General features: G+C 37.4%; 2 protein-coding genes across 5 annotated transcripts; one reads left to right on the forward strand and one right to left on the reverse strand.

Annotated features, from left to right (window-relative positions):
• Positions 1–2200: 2200 nt before the first annotated feature.
• Positions 2201–3426, reverse strand: PQL3 (PsbQ-like 3). The gene is made up of 2 exons (XM_008229644.2): positions 2675–3426; positions 2201–2588 (listed from the first exon to the last, which is right to left on the reverse strand). Exons 1-2 carry the CDS (start codon positions 3152–3154, stop codon positions 2493–2495), a joined length of 576 nt encoding a protein of 191 aa, XP_008227866.1. The 5' UTR covers positions 3155–3426; the 3' UTR covers positions 2201–2492.
• Positions 3427–4146: 720 nt separating this feature from the next.
• On the forward strand, positions 4147–16561 carry ARF8 (auxin response factor 8). Of its 4 annotated transcripts, none has more exons than XM_008229645.3 (13): positions 4147–4731; positions 4898–5124; positions 5257–5313; positions 5424–5579; positions 5681–5765; positions 9546–9636; positions 9722–9886; positions 9966–10088; positions 10963–11038; positions 11512–11659; positions 12641–13635; positions 13728–13918; positions 16139–16561. In XM_008229645.3, the coding sequence occupies exons 1-13, from the start codon at positions 4689–4691 to the stop codon at positions 16314–16316; spliced, it is 2535 nt and encodes an 844-aa protein (XP_008227867.2). In that variant the 5' UTR covers positions 4147–4688; the 3' UTR covers positions 16317–16561. The 4 variants fall into 4 exon arrangements, with proteins under 4 accessions (XP_008227867.2, XP_088907448.1, XP_088907447.1 ...); XM_089051322.1 differs by having other exon boundaries at positions 4175–4731; positions 5261–5313; XM_089051321.1 differs by having other exon boundaries at positions 4175–4731; positions 4901–5124.
• Positions 16562–16984: the final 423 nt, after the last annotated feature.

Below are 16984 nucleotides of genomic sequence, written 5' to 3' on the forward strand. Positions count from 1 at the left end.
ATTGATGGAGATTTGCCCTGTTACAGATACTTCTGAAAGTTAGTGAGAATAACCTGAATGGGCTTTACCAGATTTGCCACAATTCTGGTGTGATAGGGTTCCATCATTCATTCCAATGTTTTGGTGAGTTGTGAACTTATTATACAACAGGAATGTTGGACCTCACATCATAATAATCTGTGATTTTGGACCTCATATATATATATATATATATATATATATATATATATATATATATATGATTCCTCTTGTTGGGTCACCTGGATATCACCACTCTTGGGCCTAATATATAAGGTGGTATATGCCGATACTGGGTGGCCTTTGAGTGTTTTTTTTTCCAGTAAGTTTTTGTGATTTAGTTGTCAATATCTCCAATACAGTCTGCTTTATCTTCTTTTGGAAGATAAAAGTATAGTCGAGGGCAGGTTATTTGTCTTGAACACTTTAGGAACTACAAGACGATGTAGTATTGTCTCATGCTTCTGTTTATGGGACTTGTGATCCAAGTTTTTGCAGATTTGTAGTTTACGTGCTACTTAATTATTTAATTATTGAAGCTGTGTTTGTTATTGCAGGACATTGCCATACGCAACCTTGACTATATATTTACGGTATCATCACAAGCTACTGCTAGTGCTTCACCAGATATTCTAGCTAACCTTGAAAATATATTGGACCTAAGGTCATCCGAACCATGAAGTTACCGTCGTCTCCCCACTCCTACAGCTAAAGCGAGCTTGCTGGCTTGGTGTTCCAGTTGAGACACCACAATTGAAGGCATCATCTTCAGTTCAGCCAGATGGAAAAGGGAACAAAAGGATTTCACCCCAAAACCAATTGGCAATGAGAGAAGTAGCTCAACTTCTTATAAGCCCTTACTAGGTTTCTCAACTTTTCAACGTGGGACTTTTACCTTCACATTCTCAGAGTCACGGAGCTACAAAAAAAACAGAGGAGAAAGAACAATAATATAAACCTAATTTGTTAGGCACACAAACTGTCAGAGATTCACTTAAGCAGTGCATCCTGACTTGTGATCCCAACCCTTGTTGGGTTAAGGGATTCTAGCATTCGACTCAATATAGAATGTACGTCAAAAGTGTCAGATACGCACACCCATATTTTCTTATCAAAGTGTCTATTTGTTTCGTATTCATTGTAAACTGACTTAGCCAAAGTTGTCTTTCCTAGGCCTGGCATTCCAACAATGGCCATAATTGAAACATTTTCTAGATTTTTGGAGTTGATCAAGGTTGTAATTATACTTGACACAACCTCCTTCATTCCACGAGGGACGTACTGCGTTGTAGCCATAACATTTTTTGCAACTAATCCAATAACAGATGCTCTATTCTCCAGATTCACCAAGGATGCATTTATGATCTTAATTTTATGTGCCATTTTAAGATGAAAAGCACTGGGATAGGAGGGTGATCAATACCTTTATGTGGATTTGGTTTCGGAGCCCTACTTTACTCCGAAGATCTTCATATTTGAACTCATCCAACGCATCATCAGCATCATAAGCTATATGTTTAAGTTTCTTCACCCACTCCCATACCGCCTTGCCCCAACCTTGCGGTTGCTCGACAGCATCACTTAAGATATCTTGAATCATGTTCAAAGATTCACTGAGCTTTGTCAGCTCTGCTTTGAGTCCCCAGGCAAGATTGAATTCTTGAGCTGCAAGCGAAGCCACCTTCTTCGGTATTCCTTCAGCAGCAAAAGTAAGGAAAATTTCCGCCATGCTTGCGTAGTGCTTAATCGCCAATTAGACAGAAGACAGCAACACAAATTAAGAGCAGAATACTACTAGCAGCAGATTGAAGACGCACAGGTGTAGGGTTGAAATTGCTGCCTTATTATAACTTTGAAATTTTCAGAATAATTGAGGACACGTATGCCTATTTAAAGACGCACACGCATGCTATTTTTCTGATCTCTTATATACGACTCTATGCGTAGAGGATTTTATTTTTATTTTTATTGGGAGTGGAGGATTTAAATTTAGGATATCTTTCAACGTTGGAAAGAAAGTACCAGTTGGTGTAGAGGAAATTAAAATATGTGGGATCTAGTTTAATTATATATAAGGTAATCTAGAAATATTAAGATTGTAGAAGACGGTGACTTGCGCAGAACAGAACCCTCAGTTATAACTTACAATTCTGGTGTCTGTCTGACCCACAGGAACCATTCATCCAAGAACGAGAAACTCATATTCAACAAAAGAATTACGGTTTTACAATTCCGGCAAATGAAGCCTTACGAAAGAGGATTGCATCATAAAATAATGATCCTGTTGTAAGAAGTGCTTTCAGCAGATTGATCAATTTCTATAAAGGATACAAAAGCTTACTCATAAAGAAAAATAACTCGTTGTTAACAGACGACCTTAAGTGGCTATGCTTCATGTAAATTCCTCCACAACATCTTTTGATGCATATAATTTGCTGGGAAGAATATAAGGAAGGGAACAATTACTTGATACTTTATATTCTAGATAGCATTTGATTCAGAACTGCAACAATGTTCTCATAGCATTGTCGGATATATGATGCATCTTTATCCCTAGCTGCATAATCAAGCTGCAATGCACAAAAAACTTGGTCAAGTCAATTGAAATAATTTTGTCAAGTCCTATGTTTATTGGGTGGAAATGGCAAAAACTTACTCTGGTCACATTGTTGAAGAGGTCAGAATAAAGTTTTCTCAGTTGGGGCCTCTCATTTGCAGGTTTTGCTTGAATTAGGGTATAAATGTCCTGTTTCAAGACTGATGAGCTCTTCCTGAGAGCTATTTGTACCTCTCTCCATGACTCTAAATCTATCAGCTCTTTCACTTGTAACAGAGCTTGTGCATGACCTTTGATTCCACTCTCTGCCTCTTCAATTGTCTGACCAGGTGCTACCAGTTGCAAGTCAAATCCATTTGCAGCTTCAACAAAAATTGCTTCTTTCGCCGCCATTAGTGCCCAACTTACTGCTGCTATTGCCCCAATTCTTCTCTTGATATTGAATTCAAAATCCTTCAGTGGCTTCTCCCTGAACTGAAAGGATGGTTTCAGGCAGCAAGAAAATGTGGGGTTGAAGTGTGGTGGGTTTTTGGGTTGCACTATAGCTGATTTGAACGCCATTGTTCTGGTGAGCTTCATGTACAAAGAATGAATCAAGAATTAAACTTAGAACCAACCTGGGATTAGTAGGGGATTGGAGAAGATTAGCGAAGAAGATAAAGATTGGGATTGGGGATACGGTGGAGGAAAGGAGAAGATGGGTGGGTTGGAAGAAAAAGGACAACAAGAACAAAACTGGAAGAAGAAATTACGAAGAGGATATGAGGCTCTCTCTCAGCTCTCAGCTACTAGAAGATGCTGGGGATGGAGAGGAACAGGGAGCATATGAAGAGATAGAGAGAGAAAATAAAGGAGAGTAGGAGTGGGAGAGCTTGAACGGTTAGTGGGGCTGAAGTTTTTGGGCTGGGCTGAGGTTGAGACCAGGTTGGGCTGAGGACAAACAATATTACTTGGGAATTTTAGAAAGAAAAAAAGAGTTGGGTTAAAAAGACAATATAATCACATAAATGCCACACAAATTGATATCTACTCAAAGTGCTTGGGTAAATGCCACGCAAACTTGAGGTTCAAACAAAAAAAGTTGTGAGGAAATGCGTGTGTTAAATAATGGCTATAATATAGCAGATGTAGATTAAATCAGTTGTTTAAAGCAAATATACATGTTTCTTACACTCGACGTCGATTTGATTAGAGTAATTAGAATATCACTTGTTTGAAAAAAAAGAAAAAAAAAGAAAAGAGGATGTATATAACACCCATAACTTCTTCTTTTTTCTTGAGTTGGGTAGGATGGGTCATTTTCCTTTTCGTGTAGGATTATTTTTTATTGTAGTATGAATAATTCGATGATGAGGAATTTTTAAAAAAAATATTACGTAACACTTTAAAACATAGTCCGTACTCTGACAAGGACCACTGAAGTATGGTGGCACATGGCTGCTGTCACATCAGTCTCAGAGTGGACGGTTAAGATTAAAAAGTACGGATCCGTGGTCGGCCAAGATTAGAGCTTTCCCATAACGCTCCCAGACTCTCTCTTCTGGTATGAGGTCCAGCTCGGTCGGGACCCTTATAAGAGGGGAAAGAGTAAAGACCATCACTCTTTCTCTTTCTCTTCTTCTCTCTCACTGTGAGTTTCAACTTTCAAAGCAAAATCTTCCTCTCTTCTCTTTCTTTCTTTCTCTCTCTTTCCTTTTCTCTCTCTCACTTTGGGGTTTGAATCGAATGGACAGTGATAGACCGGAAAAGGAGGAAGAAAAAGCTTTTTACTAAAACAACCACTTTGGGTAGTCTCTCAGAGCTTTCTTCCTGCTTCAGCTGTTGCTTGTTTCCATGGCGATCTCTTAGAGCAGAGCATGATGTTTCTATGGAGGGAAGGGGTTTCCTCCATTTGGGGCTTCAATTTGGGACTAAGTAGGAAAAAGGATCTTAATTTTGTCGAGCATGGTGAAGAAAGGGGGTGACTTGAAGCCAATAAGTAGCAGTAGTTGTCAGTAGGGCTCATTTTTCTCTCTTTGATGGCTATGGCTGGTTCTGTAAAATTAGGGTTTTCTATTATGGTTTTTATATAGATAGAGAAAGGTTTAAGGTTGATATTGATAGTTATATTGATATGAAGCTTTCAACATCAGGGTTGGGTCAGCAGGATCATGAAGGTAACCCTATTTTAAAATTTCCTCATATTCTGCTTTTGTTTATTATATTTCTGACTGCTATGTTTAACTTTTCTCAAATCTCAATCATTACTATTGTTGTTGTCATTGTTATTGCTTTTTGAGAATAAAAACAAAAATAAAATAAAATTGAGCTTAAAAATGACAGCAGCCGGAGGAGGAGCTGAAAAGAAGTGCTTGAATTCGGAGCTATGGCATGCATGCGCAGGGCCTTTGGTTTCTCTGCCAACGCCTGGAACTCGTGTTGTTTACTTCCCTCAGGGCCACAGTGACCAGGTTGCTGCCACTACTAACAAACAAGTTGATGCCCACATACCAAACTACCCGAGCTTGCCGCCCCAGTTGATCTGTCAGCTGCACAATGTCACAATGCATGTGGGTTCCCTTTGTCTTTGTGAATTTTGATTCAGCTACATCACTCTTACTTGTTTATTTCTTCTAGAAGAAAGAAAAAAAAAAAGTTAAAAATTGGAACACAAATGGAATTGATTAAGCATTGGATTTCAGGCAGATGTGGAGACAGATGAAGTATATGCCCAAATGACATTACAGCCTTTGACGCCAGTACATTATTCTTTTCTTTTTCTTCTTGGTCTTTTTTTGGTTAAATTTGTTGGAGTTTTAGCTTAACATAATAAGTTGTAATGTTGTTGAAACCACACACACTCTCACAGCAAGAGCAAAAAGAAACATTTCTTCCAATGGAGTTAGGAATTCCAAGCAAGCAACCCACAAATTACTTTTGCAAGACATTGACGGCGAGTGATACTAGTACACATGGAGGCTTCTCTGTTCCTCGTCGTGCTGCCGAGAAAGTTTTTCCTCCACTGGTATTTCCCTTTTCAAACTCTTCTTGTCTGTTCCATTCTTTTATTTGACTGTATTTGGTTGCTGATATTTTTTATTTAAACCCTTTTGTTGTATCCTGCAGGATTTCTCGCTACAGCCACCAGCGCAGGAACTTATTGCTAGGGATCTCCATGATGTTGAATGGAAGTTTAGGCATATTTTCCGAGGTAGGATATGGAGCATTTCTTTGTGGCATTGTATTTTAGGGCTTTTATATTTCACTTTTCCATCTATTTTGCGTAATGTATAATTTCTGCATTAAGTTAGGACTATTTTTAAAAAGTTCAAAATGCTTCAACTGCCAATTCTATCAGGATCTATTCTTCTGATGACTTGCAACATAAAACTATAGTTTTCAGAGTCATCATGCGCACAAGACAAGCATAAATTTGTAGTTTCTCATCTTCTTCTGTTATTTACGCAATGGAAGAAATTTTAGGTTACAATCATTCATGTAGCTGCAGGATCAATTGGGTTGTGAGGTTCTTGTATTTTGGGGGACTTGATCTGCTTTTCGTATAGAAGTTTATATGGAAAGCTAAAGATGCTTGCATCATTGATTGTTTACTTAAAACCCTGATTCAGCTGATGCCCAAGTAACTTCTTGTTGGTACTGTAGTTTTAAAATTTTGCTCATGCTGTCTTAATGGTATTAATACTGATTTCGTGGACTAATCCACTTATTTGTGTATGCATCTTTTCTTGTATAGGTACTCTTCCTAGGATAGGATCTCTCTCTGTTTAAAACATCAATGTATAACACATGCAGGTGTTATACATATATCCAGCGGACTAATCCACCTATTTGTCATGCATTTTGTATTTTGACTAGGTATCATTATAGGATTCTGTTGGACTCTGTTTTAACACATCAATGTATAACACAGGCATGGTATATATGATCATTTCTTTGTTCATAAATGAGATGTTAGCCAAATTTTCTATACCTCTGTGGGACACCGCAATAAGTTCATTATTGCTGTATTGCCTTCAGCACATGCATCCCATGCCGTATCATGTTCAACAATGGTGCATAAAGCACTTAAAGTGTTTATTAACAATATGCATAAATTCCTGGATGTTTCACCTGCTCCTACCCTTCCACCGATCCCACTGAATATTTTAGCCCTAAGTCCTAACGTGCACAAGAGATTGTGATAAGCAGCAATGAGATAATTTATGAATAAAACTTCACAGGAACGCAAAATCTTGAAAGAAACAGTTTAATGTAATGGACGCTCAGTCTCCTATGAATGTGTTGAGGTCACTAGACTCACTACTGTGGTTAAAGTTGTCTTGAATAATCTTGGAACAGTATTTTTGTCGATGAGATGTTCTTTGATCAGATTTTATCTACCTGATGTGGTCCCTGACAGCGTTTAGTCACCTGAACTGGGGACATGTGAGGAATAAGTTTGTTATTCTTGGGCAGAAGTACAAATGAGGAAGATAAATAAGAGGACATATTGCTATTTTGTTCATGTTTACAGTGTTCTATCGAGTGATCTCCTTTACCTTTTGGATAATCCAGCATACTGACGATATTAATCATTATGCGCAGGCCACGTTTTCCACTTAATGAGTAATGTTTTCTTGCAAGACTTTTGTTGCCAGACTGTGAATCTAGACCACACATTCAGGGAAAAGTCAAACGGATCAATGAATTAGGTTCAGAGTCTGGCAAGAGAACATTGCTCTCCATTTAATAGAGTAATATAAATTTGTGACATTTAGAAACCTAATAATCTCTTGATAGTGTCAGCAAGGTTGATATAGTTGTTAATATTGTTGAGAGGGTAATGATATTTGACCAGTGGTTGGATGAGATATTCCTTGTAGCAATATCAATAAAAATTACTAATTAGTAATGAACATTATGGTAGATAAGAGAACATGTAATCCATGTTGAAGCCTTTTGGGAAAGTGCTGCTAACATTGGCTGTATGTTGTGAGTGAAGGCTTTATTTGAAGATGTTTGACTGGCTGTCCCAGGTGTTAACTCAATAGACATTGTTGGTCCATTCCATAACAACTTGAGCTTTTGAGCTCTAATGGTTGTATGACTCCAAGTACTATAAGTTGGTTTTCTTTTCTTTTTATATTTTTGTTTTCATGTTTCACACGGCCAGTCCGTGTTAGATTTGTGGCAATTAGATAACACATATCTTCTGAGCTGTGGTTGCTCTTTATCTTTGGATTCATCTTGGATGAGCAGTTCACTGATCACTGCTGTGTTGACAGTGCTAGATAGATTGGCTCTTTCTGATATCAGTGGTGCCCTTGCTGTTGGAGTAGTTGAATGGAGGAAGCAGTGCATGACGCCAAACACCGGAACTTTTGCTGGTGTGTGGGGGCATGTGCTGCAACAGTTCCAGATGACACATCCTGGAAACAAGAGATCTACTTGCTCTGATTCTTATGATGTCTATGTTTGGGAAAGAAATAACTTATGATTAGGTTGGCATGTATGACGTACACGGTTTTGGCAGTGGTACATGAGATTTGCATCTGTGGTGGATCTGAGGTGGCCCATGGCTAGGTTCTGTTGAATATGTGATGCCTGGAATGGTTGCAAAAATGATGAATTGAATTTGGGCTTTAATAGTTGGCCAGGGCAAGAATGATATGCAAGAATGCTCAGATACCAAATAGATGTGTAACCGGAAAGTACAGACTACAGAGAGAATAGAAGAACATATTCAATAAGAGTAAAGTATAGAATAGAGGTTTAATGAAGGAAAGAAGAAAAAAGTGGAAAGAGATCAAGGAGGAGTCTAAGAGAGGCAAAGTTGGATAAAGGCAATTCTTTTTATCAAATCAAAGTATGTGAGCCCAAAAAATATACAGGACTTCTAAGTTCTAACCTCCATATATAGGAAATTTCATGTAATAAAATATTTAATTCCTTATATAATGGGAAAGATCCAAAATATTATAAAATAAAGCCAAATAAATCGCGAAATAGTAATTATAGTAAATAAGATATAGTTAAAATAAACCGAGTTTATGAGTTTGTACTCATGCTTAAGATATAGACAACTTTTCTTCTTGCTTGCTTTCCATTATCAATGCTTCCACTGTTATGTGATTGTAGAATACCTAAAATGTCAGAAGTACAATTTTGTAGGATTATTGAAGATAGATATGCTCTATAAAGCAGAATATCTCTTTTCAAAACTTGCCTCAAGAGTAAGTGCTGAGGTGATGGTGTTTGTATGGATTAGTGGATAAAATAAGATAAGAATCTGGTTAATGTTAGTGAGGGCACAAACATGTGGTAAAGACCAGCATGTGCTATGGGAGAAATTTCATTCAAGTCCAAAGTGCCATAATGCTAAAAAGAGGATGAAATGCATGAGCAGAACATGTTGCAGATATGATAAAGGGATATAGTTTTATTTTCCATCTTTTTGAGTTGTATTTTTTTGTATTTACTTGCTCCTTCCCAGATTGTGGGTTCCTTATCCACTCTTTGTAATTAGCATTCCTACTTTAATAAAATTATGTTTCTCTTCCAAAAAAAAAAAAGGGATATAGTTGTATAGGATTAACAGTAAAAGATTATCTGTGTAGTTGACCCAAATTATTTGGAATTAAAGCTTGGTTGAGTTGAGTTTATGAACACTTGGGAGAGGATTGCATAGCCAGATTTTACTGTTGTTTTCGTAAGGTTTTTCTTTTGGTAATTCTATATGAAACAGTTTTAAATGCAATTTGTTTCAAATTGTTCCTTGATGGACGTGCTTAACTCAGATGTACCCTATCCATATCCCCTTCTTCTAATATTAATAAAAACTGGTTATCTCTATTGCTGAAAGTACTTTAAAAACAAATTTTGCTACACTGCTGAGTGGATAATGCTGTTATATGTGCCGAAGTGGTCAACTAGTACTTATAAGGAGATACTTGGAAATACTGACCTGTTCTATACCTTGTTCATCTTGCAGGCCAACCCAAACGACATCTTCTTACGACAGGCTGGAGCGTGTTTGTTAGTGCCAAAAGACTTGTTGCAGGAGATTCTGTTCTTTTTATTTGGTATATCTTTCGTCTTCTTTTTTCCTGTGATTTCTGTATTTGCATGTAAAGTCGTACATTAATATTCTGGTAAATCCCATAATAGGAATGAAAAAAATCAGCTTCTTTTGGGTATTCGCCGTGCCACTCGACCGCAAACTGTGATGCCGTCATCTGTTTTGTCAAGTGATAGCATGCATATTGGACTTCTTGCTGCTGCTGCTCATGCTGCTTCAACTAATAGTTGTTTTACAGTTTTTTATAATCCAAGGTGGCAAAAGAGTCTTCCAGATTTTTGTTTTCCTGCAATGCTTGTATTACCTTTCTGCTTATATGTTTATGATGTCCAGGGCTAGTCCATCTGAGTTTGTCATACCCCTATCAAAATACATTAAAGCAGTATTTCACACACGTGTTTCAGTTGGGATGCGATTTCGGATGCTATTTGAGACTGAAGAGTCAAGTGTCAGAAGGTATCATAGCTTTTCATGGTTAACTACGGTATTAGTATTGTTAACCTAATGATCACTTATGTCATTTGTATAGGTTTCTTGCAACTGTAGAATCATTTATTGCTTGGTTATAGCTTACACTAGCATAAGTAGTTTTTATTTATTTTGGTGCACATTTCTCTAGAATTAAACCACCAAAAGATCAATCTTTTTTTATTGGGTTTTACCCTATGTTGCACGGACACGGACACGCGGACACGGATACGAGACACGGGATATGGGGATACGGAAAATATATAAAAACTAGGACACTAACATGGCAATTGAAAAATAAATAAATTTATAATAATGTTTTTATATATTAAATAAACAAACTGTTCATGTTCATACTTCAATTTATAATACCATAAATAAAACAAAGCACTCATGTACTTCTCATGATTCATCCACATAATAATTAAAACCACACAAAATAAAACATAAATTTCTCTCAAGTACCAAGAAAAGAAGAAAATATAATGAAAACTAAGAAAAAAGAAAAGAAAAAGGTGGGGAAAGTTGGAGAGAGAGGAAGGGCTGAGAAGGTAGTTGGTATAAGTATAAAAGAGTTTCGAAATTATAATTTTAACCCCCCCAGTTATTTTTAAAATTTTCAAATTAGTCCCTCAGAAAGTTTCAATAATTGTGTTTTGACCCCAGTTTTCTTAAAAATACAAAATTGACCCTTCCGTGTCTGGACCATGGGTTGACTGTGTCCAACGCGTGAGTGTTCATGCAACATACCTAATACTGAGGCAACAAGTTCATATCAGCAAACATAGATGTTTCCTTATGCGCGATGCATTGCTATACTTAGATGTGAACTTTTGACATATCCAATGCTTGTCTTGTCAAGGTACATGGGTACGATAACTGGCATAAGTGATCTGGATCCTGTTCGGTGGCCAAATTCTCATTGGCGGTCTGTCAAGGTAATAGAGAATAATTTTTCTACTGTAGTGCAATAAAGTTTCCTTCCAATTATTTGTATATGACTCCACTTCTAATCCTATATAATGTAGTAGGTAGGACAGTATCTGGTATTGTTTGATGAAGGATAACATGACCTCTTAAAGACAGAAAAAATCTCCATCTACTTTCTCTGATTGTGCTTATTATACAATGACACCAACTTGTCTAGGATGCTGTTTCATGCAATACTAGAAGTACAACAAAAAAAGGGGAATTCTTTATGGTTCTACAATTTTTTAATTAACCTGTTTCCACTCATCAAAGAAGAAAAGGTGGATATGAAAGAAAGAGAGAACAAAAAGTTGTTACAGTGTTCCTTTTTTATGACTGATGAACTATGTAGAACCGTAACAGGATTCATGAGTCCAGACCATGTTGTTTCTCCCTTAAAAGTAGTTTTTATATTTAACATATTGTTCTTTCCTATTTGTAGGTTGGTTGGGATGAGTCCACTGCAGGTGAGAGGCAGCCCAGGGTATCGTTATGGGAGATTGAGCCTTTGACAACTTTCCCCATGTACCCATCATTGTTTCCCCTTCGACTAAAACGCCCTTGGCATCCTGGGGCCTCATCTATGCAAGGTAAAAGCTATATGTGGGCTGATTATTTGGTGCCTTTATCTTCAGAAAAACCAAATGCAGTTTTCAATTTATCTTTTCTTGCTTTTGGGGTTGAGTGGATTCATCTTGATACACTTATGCTTGATATGCTTATTCTTAGAGTGACCCAGTTGAGGTCAAGTAAATTTCTTTATGGAGAAGTGTTAATTTTAAATTTCAAAACTGGTTCAGTAAAATACTCTTCTTTATGCATGTACTGGGCTAATGTTTAGTATTGACAATATTATTTGGTGCCTTTATCCTCATATCTACTCCATGCTATTGTAGTCTCTCACTGAGGCAAAAATGATTGGGGACAGGTTTTTGATTAAGTCTAAATCTTTCTATTTTAGCACAAAACTGACTTTAGGGAACAAAGATTGAGTATTTGAATGCTTTGGTAAGCAAGAATGTACCTAGGCACAGCCATGCAGGAGGGTTGAGGAAACTGAGAATGGCAGGATACAACTGACAATAGTAGGAAGAGACAGTAAGACAGTAAGAGTCTAGGGCTGTTGAAAATCACACACATATTATTTTTCTCCATTCAATATGCTGTACTGTAGTTTCTTATGTTAAGAATCGTTGAGGTTTTAGGCATCATCATCTCATGACTGACTCATATAAAATACATTGAGCAAGAAGGCCGTGGCACATATTGCTTCGTTTTATTCCAACATAAGACGCAAGCATTTCATTTTCCAATGAGATAAGCATGACCCGTTTAGAATTCCACTTTCCATGGTTTCAGTCAAGGTAGTGCCATTTTATATGGTTTTGGTCAAAACTGGTATTTCATTGAAACACTACATAATTCACTATAAAGGCAGACCCATGGTGTTTCCATTACCCTCTGTCATCAGGTTGTCTGTTGTCAGAATTTTTCCATGAAGCTCACTCCAAAGGTGTATTAGAGGCCCAAATAGCTTAAATTCTATTCTATCTTTGTTGTTGTTACTGCAGATAATAGAGATGATGCCAACAGCTTAATGTGGCTACGGGGGGGAACTGGAGAGCAAGGTCTTCACTCCATGAACTTTCAACCTGTTGGTATGTTTCCTTGGATGCAACAGAGATTGGATTCAACATTGATTGGAAATGATCACAATCCGCAGTACCAGGCCATGTTGGCTGCTGGTTTGCAGAATCTAGGAAGTGGAGATCAGCTAAGACAACATATGATGCACTTTCAGCAGCCCTTTCAGTATGTTCAGCAGTCGAGTAGCCACAATCCGATGTTGCAGTTGCAACAGCAAATTCAGCAATCAATCCCTCATAATATTCTGCAGGCACAACCACAAGTTTCACTGGAGAATCTGCCTCAGCACCTTCTACAGCAACAATTTAACAATCAAACAGAGGAGCAGGTGCAGCAACAGCAAAACACCTATCATGATGCACTCAAGGTTCAAACTGAACAGCTCCAACAGAGTCAGCAAATGAATGTGCCATCTCCATCATTTCCTAAAACAGACTTCAGTGATTCAAACACAAAGTTCTCAGCATCTGCTACCCCCAGACAGAACATGCTTGGTACACTTTGTCCTGAAGGGAGTGGAAATCTTTTAAGCTCATCCAGGGCTGGTCATTCTGTGCCAACTGAGCAGTTACCTCAACAATCTTGGGCTCCAAAGTATGCACATGCACAGGTCAATGCTTTTGCCAACTCAATGTCATTTCCACCATTTAATGAGAAAGACAATGCAGTTGAGCAAGAGAATTGTAATTCAGATTCCCAGAATCCTACTCTCTTTGGTGTTAATATTGAATCATCTGGACTTCTGTTCCCCACCACAGCGCCCAGTTTTGCCACTTCTTCAAATGATGCTGACATGTCAATGCCATTAGGAGACTCTGGATTTCAGAGCTCTCTGTATGGTTGCATGCAAGACTCGTCTGAGTTGTTGCACAGTGCAGGGCAAGTTGACCCACCAACCCCAAATTGTACATTTGTCAAGGTGTGAGATGAAAGTAATTAGGTGTTTTTGTTCTTTCAATTTTCTTGCATTTTTAAAATTGTTGGACGGATGATACTGTGTTGTTAGTGCAGGTTTACAAGTCAGGTTCGGTTGGCCGCTCATTGGACATATCCCGGTTCAGCAGTTACCATGAGCTGCGAGAAGAGCTGGGGCAGATGTTCGGAATTGAGGGGAAGTTGGAAGACCGTCTTAGATCAGGCTGGCAGCTTGTATTCGTTGACAGGGAGAATGATGTGCTTCTCCTTGGTGACGACCCATGGGAGTAAGTTCTTGGTTCAGTTACATATAGCTGTTTGCCATTGGATACTTGTATGCATGGAGTTCCTCTCATATCCGAATTTAATCCTTGATCATCACACTAATAGTTATCCTATAAAGAAACAATGACTAAGCTAATGGAATATGGTATTCATCATCATTCGAACATAAAATAATTATTGGATCAGGTCCTAGTAACTTACTTTTTGGGAACAATAGTAGTAGTAAACAAACAAAACTAAGCATGGATCCAGAGTGACAGATACTAAGTTGAGTTCTTGCAAATGCAACCTCGTAGTCCTAATTTATATTGAACTTAACGTGTTGGGCTCCAGGTGGGATGCCCATGTGTGGAAAATTGGTTAGGATATAGAATACCTTTGGCCCACAATCTAATCGATGTGTTCAAAGGCGAAGGCATAATACTTTGTATTACTCAAAACTAAAGGCGCAAGCCTCTTGATCCTCAAATTGATATATTTGATTGAAACATATAAAATTGGTTTTAAAAAGTATTATTTATAATTGAAGCAGAACAATTAATCTCAACACATGCTACATTCAATTTTTTGTATGATAATTCACATATACTTCCAAAATTACCCCCACAGACTTCTTGTGGAGGGGAAGAATTGAAAAAATAAAAGAAAAAAGGAACAAAAGAAAAAGATAACTGGGTACCTTGAGAATGGCGCTTAGAGCTTCTGATGATAAGTGGGATGCACCTTAGTGCTCCTGGGTTGTGGTTGGGAGCTGTGAAAGAGGGGAATGGATTTTGGATATTAATTTCCATTTGGTCTTATGGTTTCTCCTTATTTTAGCAACTCAGGCCATTTGGCATGGGCTGTTAAAATTTTTAAAAGCCCAGGCCAAACAATGCCATTTGGCCTAAGAGTTTTAAGAAGAGATTGGTACCTAAGCTGTGCCTCTCGTAAGACACAGGCATGCAGATGCCTCCTCAAGGTTTTCCTTTGTCGGTTTTTCTTGAGGTGCGTTTCAAGGACCCCATTAAAAACACCAAGGTCAAAATCTTATGATTCTTTTAACAGTGGTAAAGCAACAAAAGTTTTTTAATTTTATGATTATTTTGGCTATACTAATCAGAAGACTGGAGGCCTTTCTGTTGACTACCTTTAAGTCTTCCTGAACAGTAAATGATATAATTTAAAGAGGCTCTTGAATGTTATGGGGAAATTGATTTGGTCCTAATCTATTTACACCATTTTTAGCATTTTTTGTCCAGGAATTTTCTGGATCAAGTGTTCACTTATTACAAGACATACGCATGATCTGCATGTGAGAGAAAGTAAAATGGGCTATATGTAAAATAGAAGATTCAGTTTATGGAGGATGTGGACTCATTTAACCTTACAAAATTACCCTATGCTCTTGTTCAACTCAACAAAATTATCCTTATAATTTTTTGGTGGAATAAGTGAACATGTTCTGCCTTTGTGTTGGTAACAGATTAAGTAAGGGTAATACAGCTTAAAGCCTAGTCAATATCTAAACTCCAGGCCCCCACTGTAGCCAGAAATATATAATCTTAAGTTATTTGTGTATATTTTTATAGTAGAGTTTTTCTTTTGATTGAAGTTTTCTGGGTAAAAGTTAGCCAATGATGCTTGCCACAAATATTGAATCAATTACTGGCTTTGTTACATGCTAAAATTGTCTATAGGTCAATAAAGAAAAGACCTTAACTTCGAGCACTAACACATTTGAAATTGTGTATATTACACAGTAGTTTTCGATATTTCCATTTTCTTCTCTCTTTATTTCATATAGCGAGTCTGCAAAAAATAAAATCTCACTGTTAAACCAAGCCTTAGAAAATCTGTCTTGTTTATCTTGGTCAAAGGGGAGCTTGAGGACTAGGGAAGCGAATGGGGGGAGAGAGGGGATGAGGGGAAGGGTGAGGTTGAAGTATTGCATGGAAGTGCTGTACCATTGGAGCTATGAGCCTCACACAGATAACCTGGATGTCAAATTACTGGTTTACTAAAATTTTAAAAGAAGAATTAGAGTGGTTTCATGTTGATGTTGAATTAACATTGTTAATCAAAGAAGCACCAAGAATAATTGAAAACTTTCTTTAGTCTTCACTTCAACTTTTCTTTTTAGGTGGTTTCTCTAGTTCACTGAACTGTCCTTATAGTAGGGAACAATTAGAAATGGCATTTTTGGGGGGTCTGACTAATATATGAAATCATATGATATGCAGGTCATTTGTGAACAATGTTTGGTATATCAAGATACTTTCTCCCGAGGATGTACACAAAATGGGGGACCAAGCAGTTGAACCCTTTAACCCGAATACGGGTCAAAGGTTGAACAGCAGTGGCGGTGAAGCTCAAGACATTGTTTCCGGGCTCCCATCTCTTGGCTCACTTGAATATTGAACTTAGCTAATTGTATGAAACACTTCCACGAGTTGGTTCTAGTCCTCTGAGGGAGAAACTTCCAGTTGAATGTATATGCTCAATCTGGTGCTCTCTCCCCCTTTCAGCGTGCATTTCTATCAGTATTATATGACTTATGTTCCAGAGACTCTTTAGCTCTGATGAATATGATACGTGGTTAAATTATGTTTGAAGTTTGGAACTCAGAAGAGATAATCATTAAACGTTGAAGATTTATAATTTTATCTTTTTTTTCTTTGGTTCCAGCAAGGAATTTAGCATCGAGAAATTAATGGATTATGAAGTGCAGCTTTGTGGGTGTGGCATTATTCCTGATCTAGCTATTTTTCCTGGTTGTCTGATGAAAAATACTAGAAACACCACACCTGCGATTGCATGGGATAAAATTGTTTGCTCATCCTTTTCAAGTTCTATGCTTGAAAGTTTATTAAAATATTGAGAAGAATTTAATTGATTATAATTATGTGACTGGACTCACTTTATTGTCATTCATTATCTTAAAAATTAGTAGGCCAAAAGTCACTTTAGGTTCGGATGGTTTGGCTACTTAAAATTTCAAGAGTCTAGCCGGGCGGCTTTACTTATAAAATATTCGAATATAATTAAAATGTATAGCCGCGCGGCTATACTATTTAAAGATTAATATA

This window comes from Prunus mume, linkage group LG4, assembly GCF_029339155.1.
Source record: "Prunus mume cultivar Tortuosa linkage group LG4, ASM2933915v1, whole genome shotgun sequence".
Taxonomy (NCBI): domain Eukaryota; kingdom Viridiplantae; phylum Streptophyta; class Magnoliopsida; order Rosales; family Rosaceae; genus Prunus; species Prunus mume.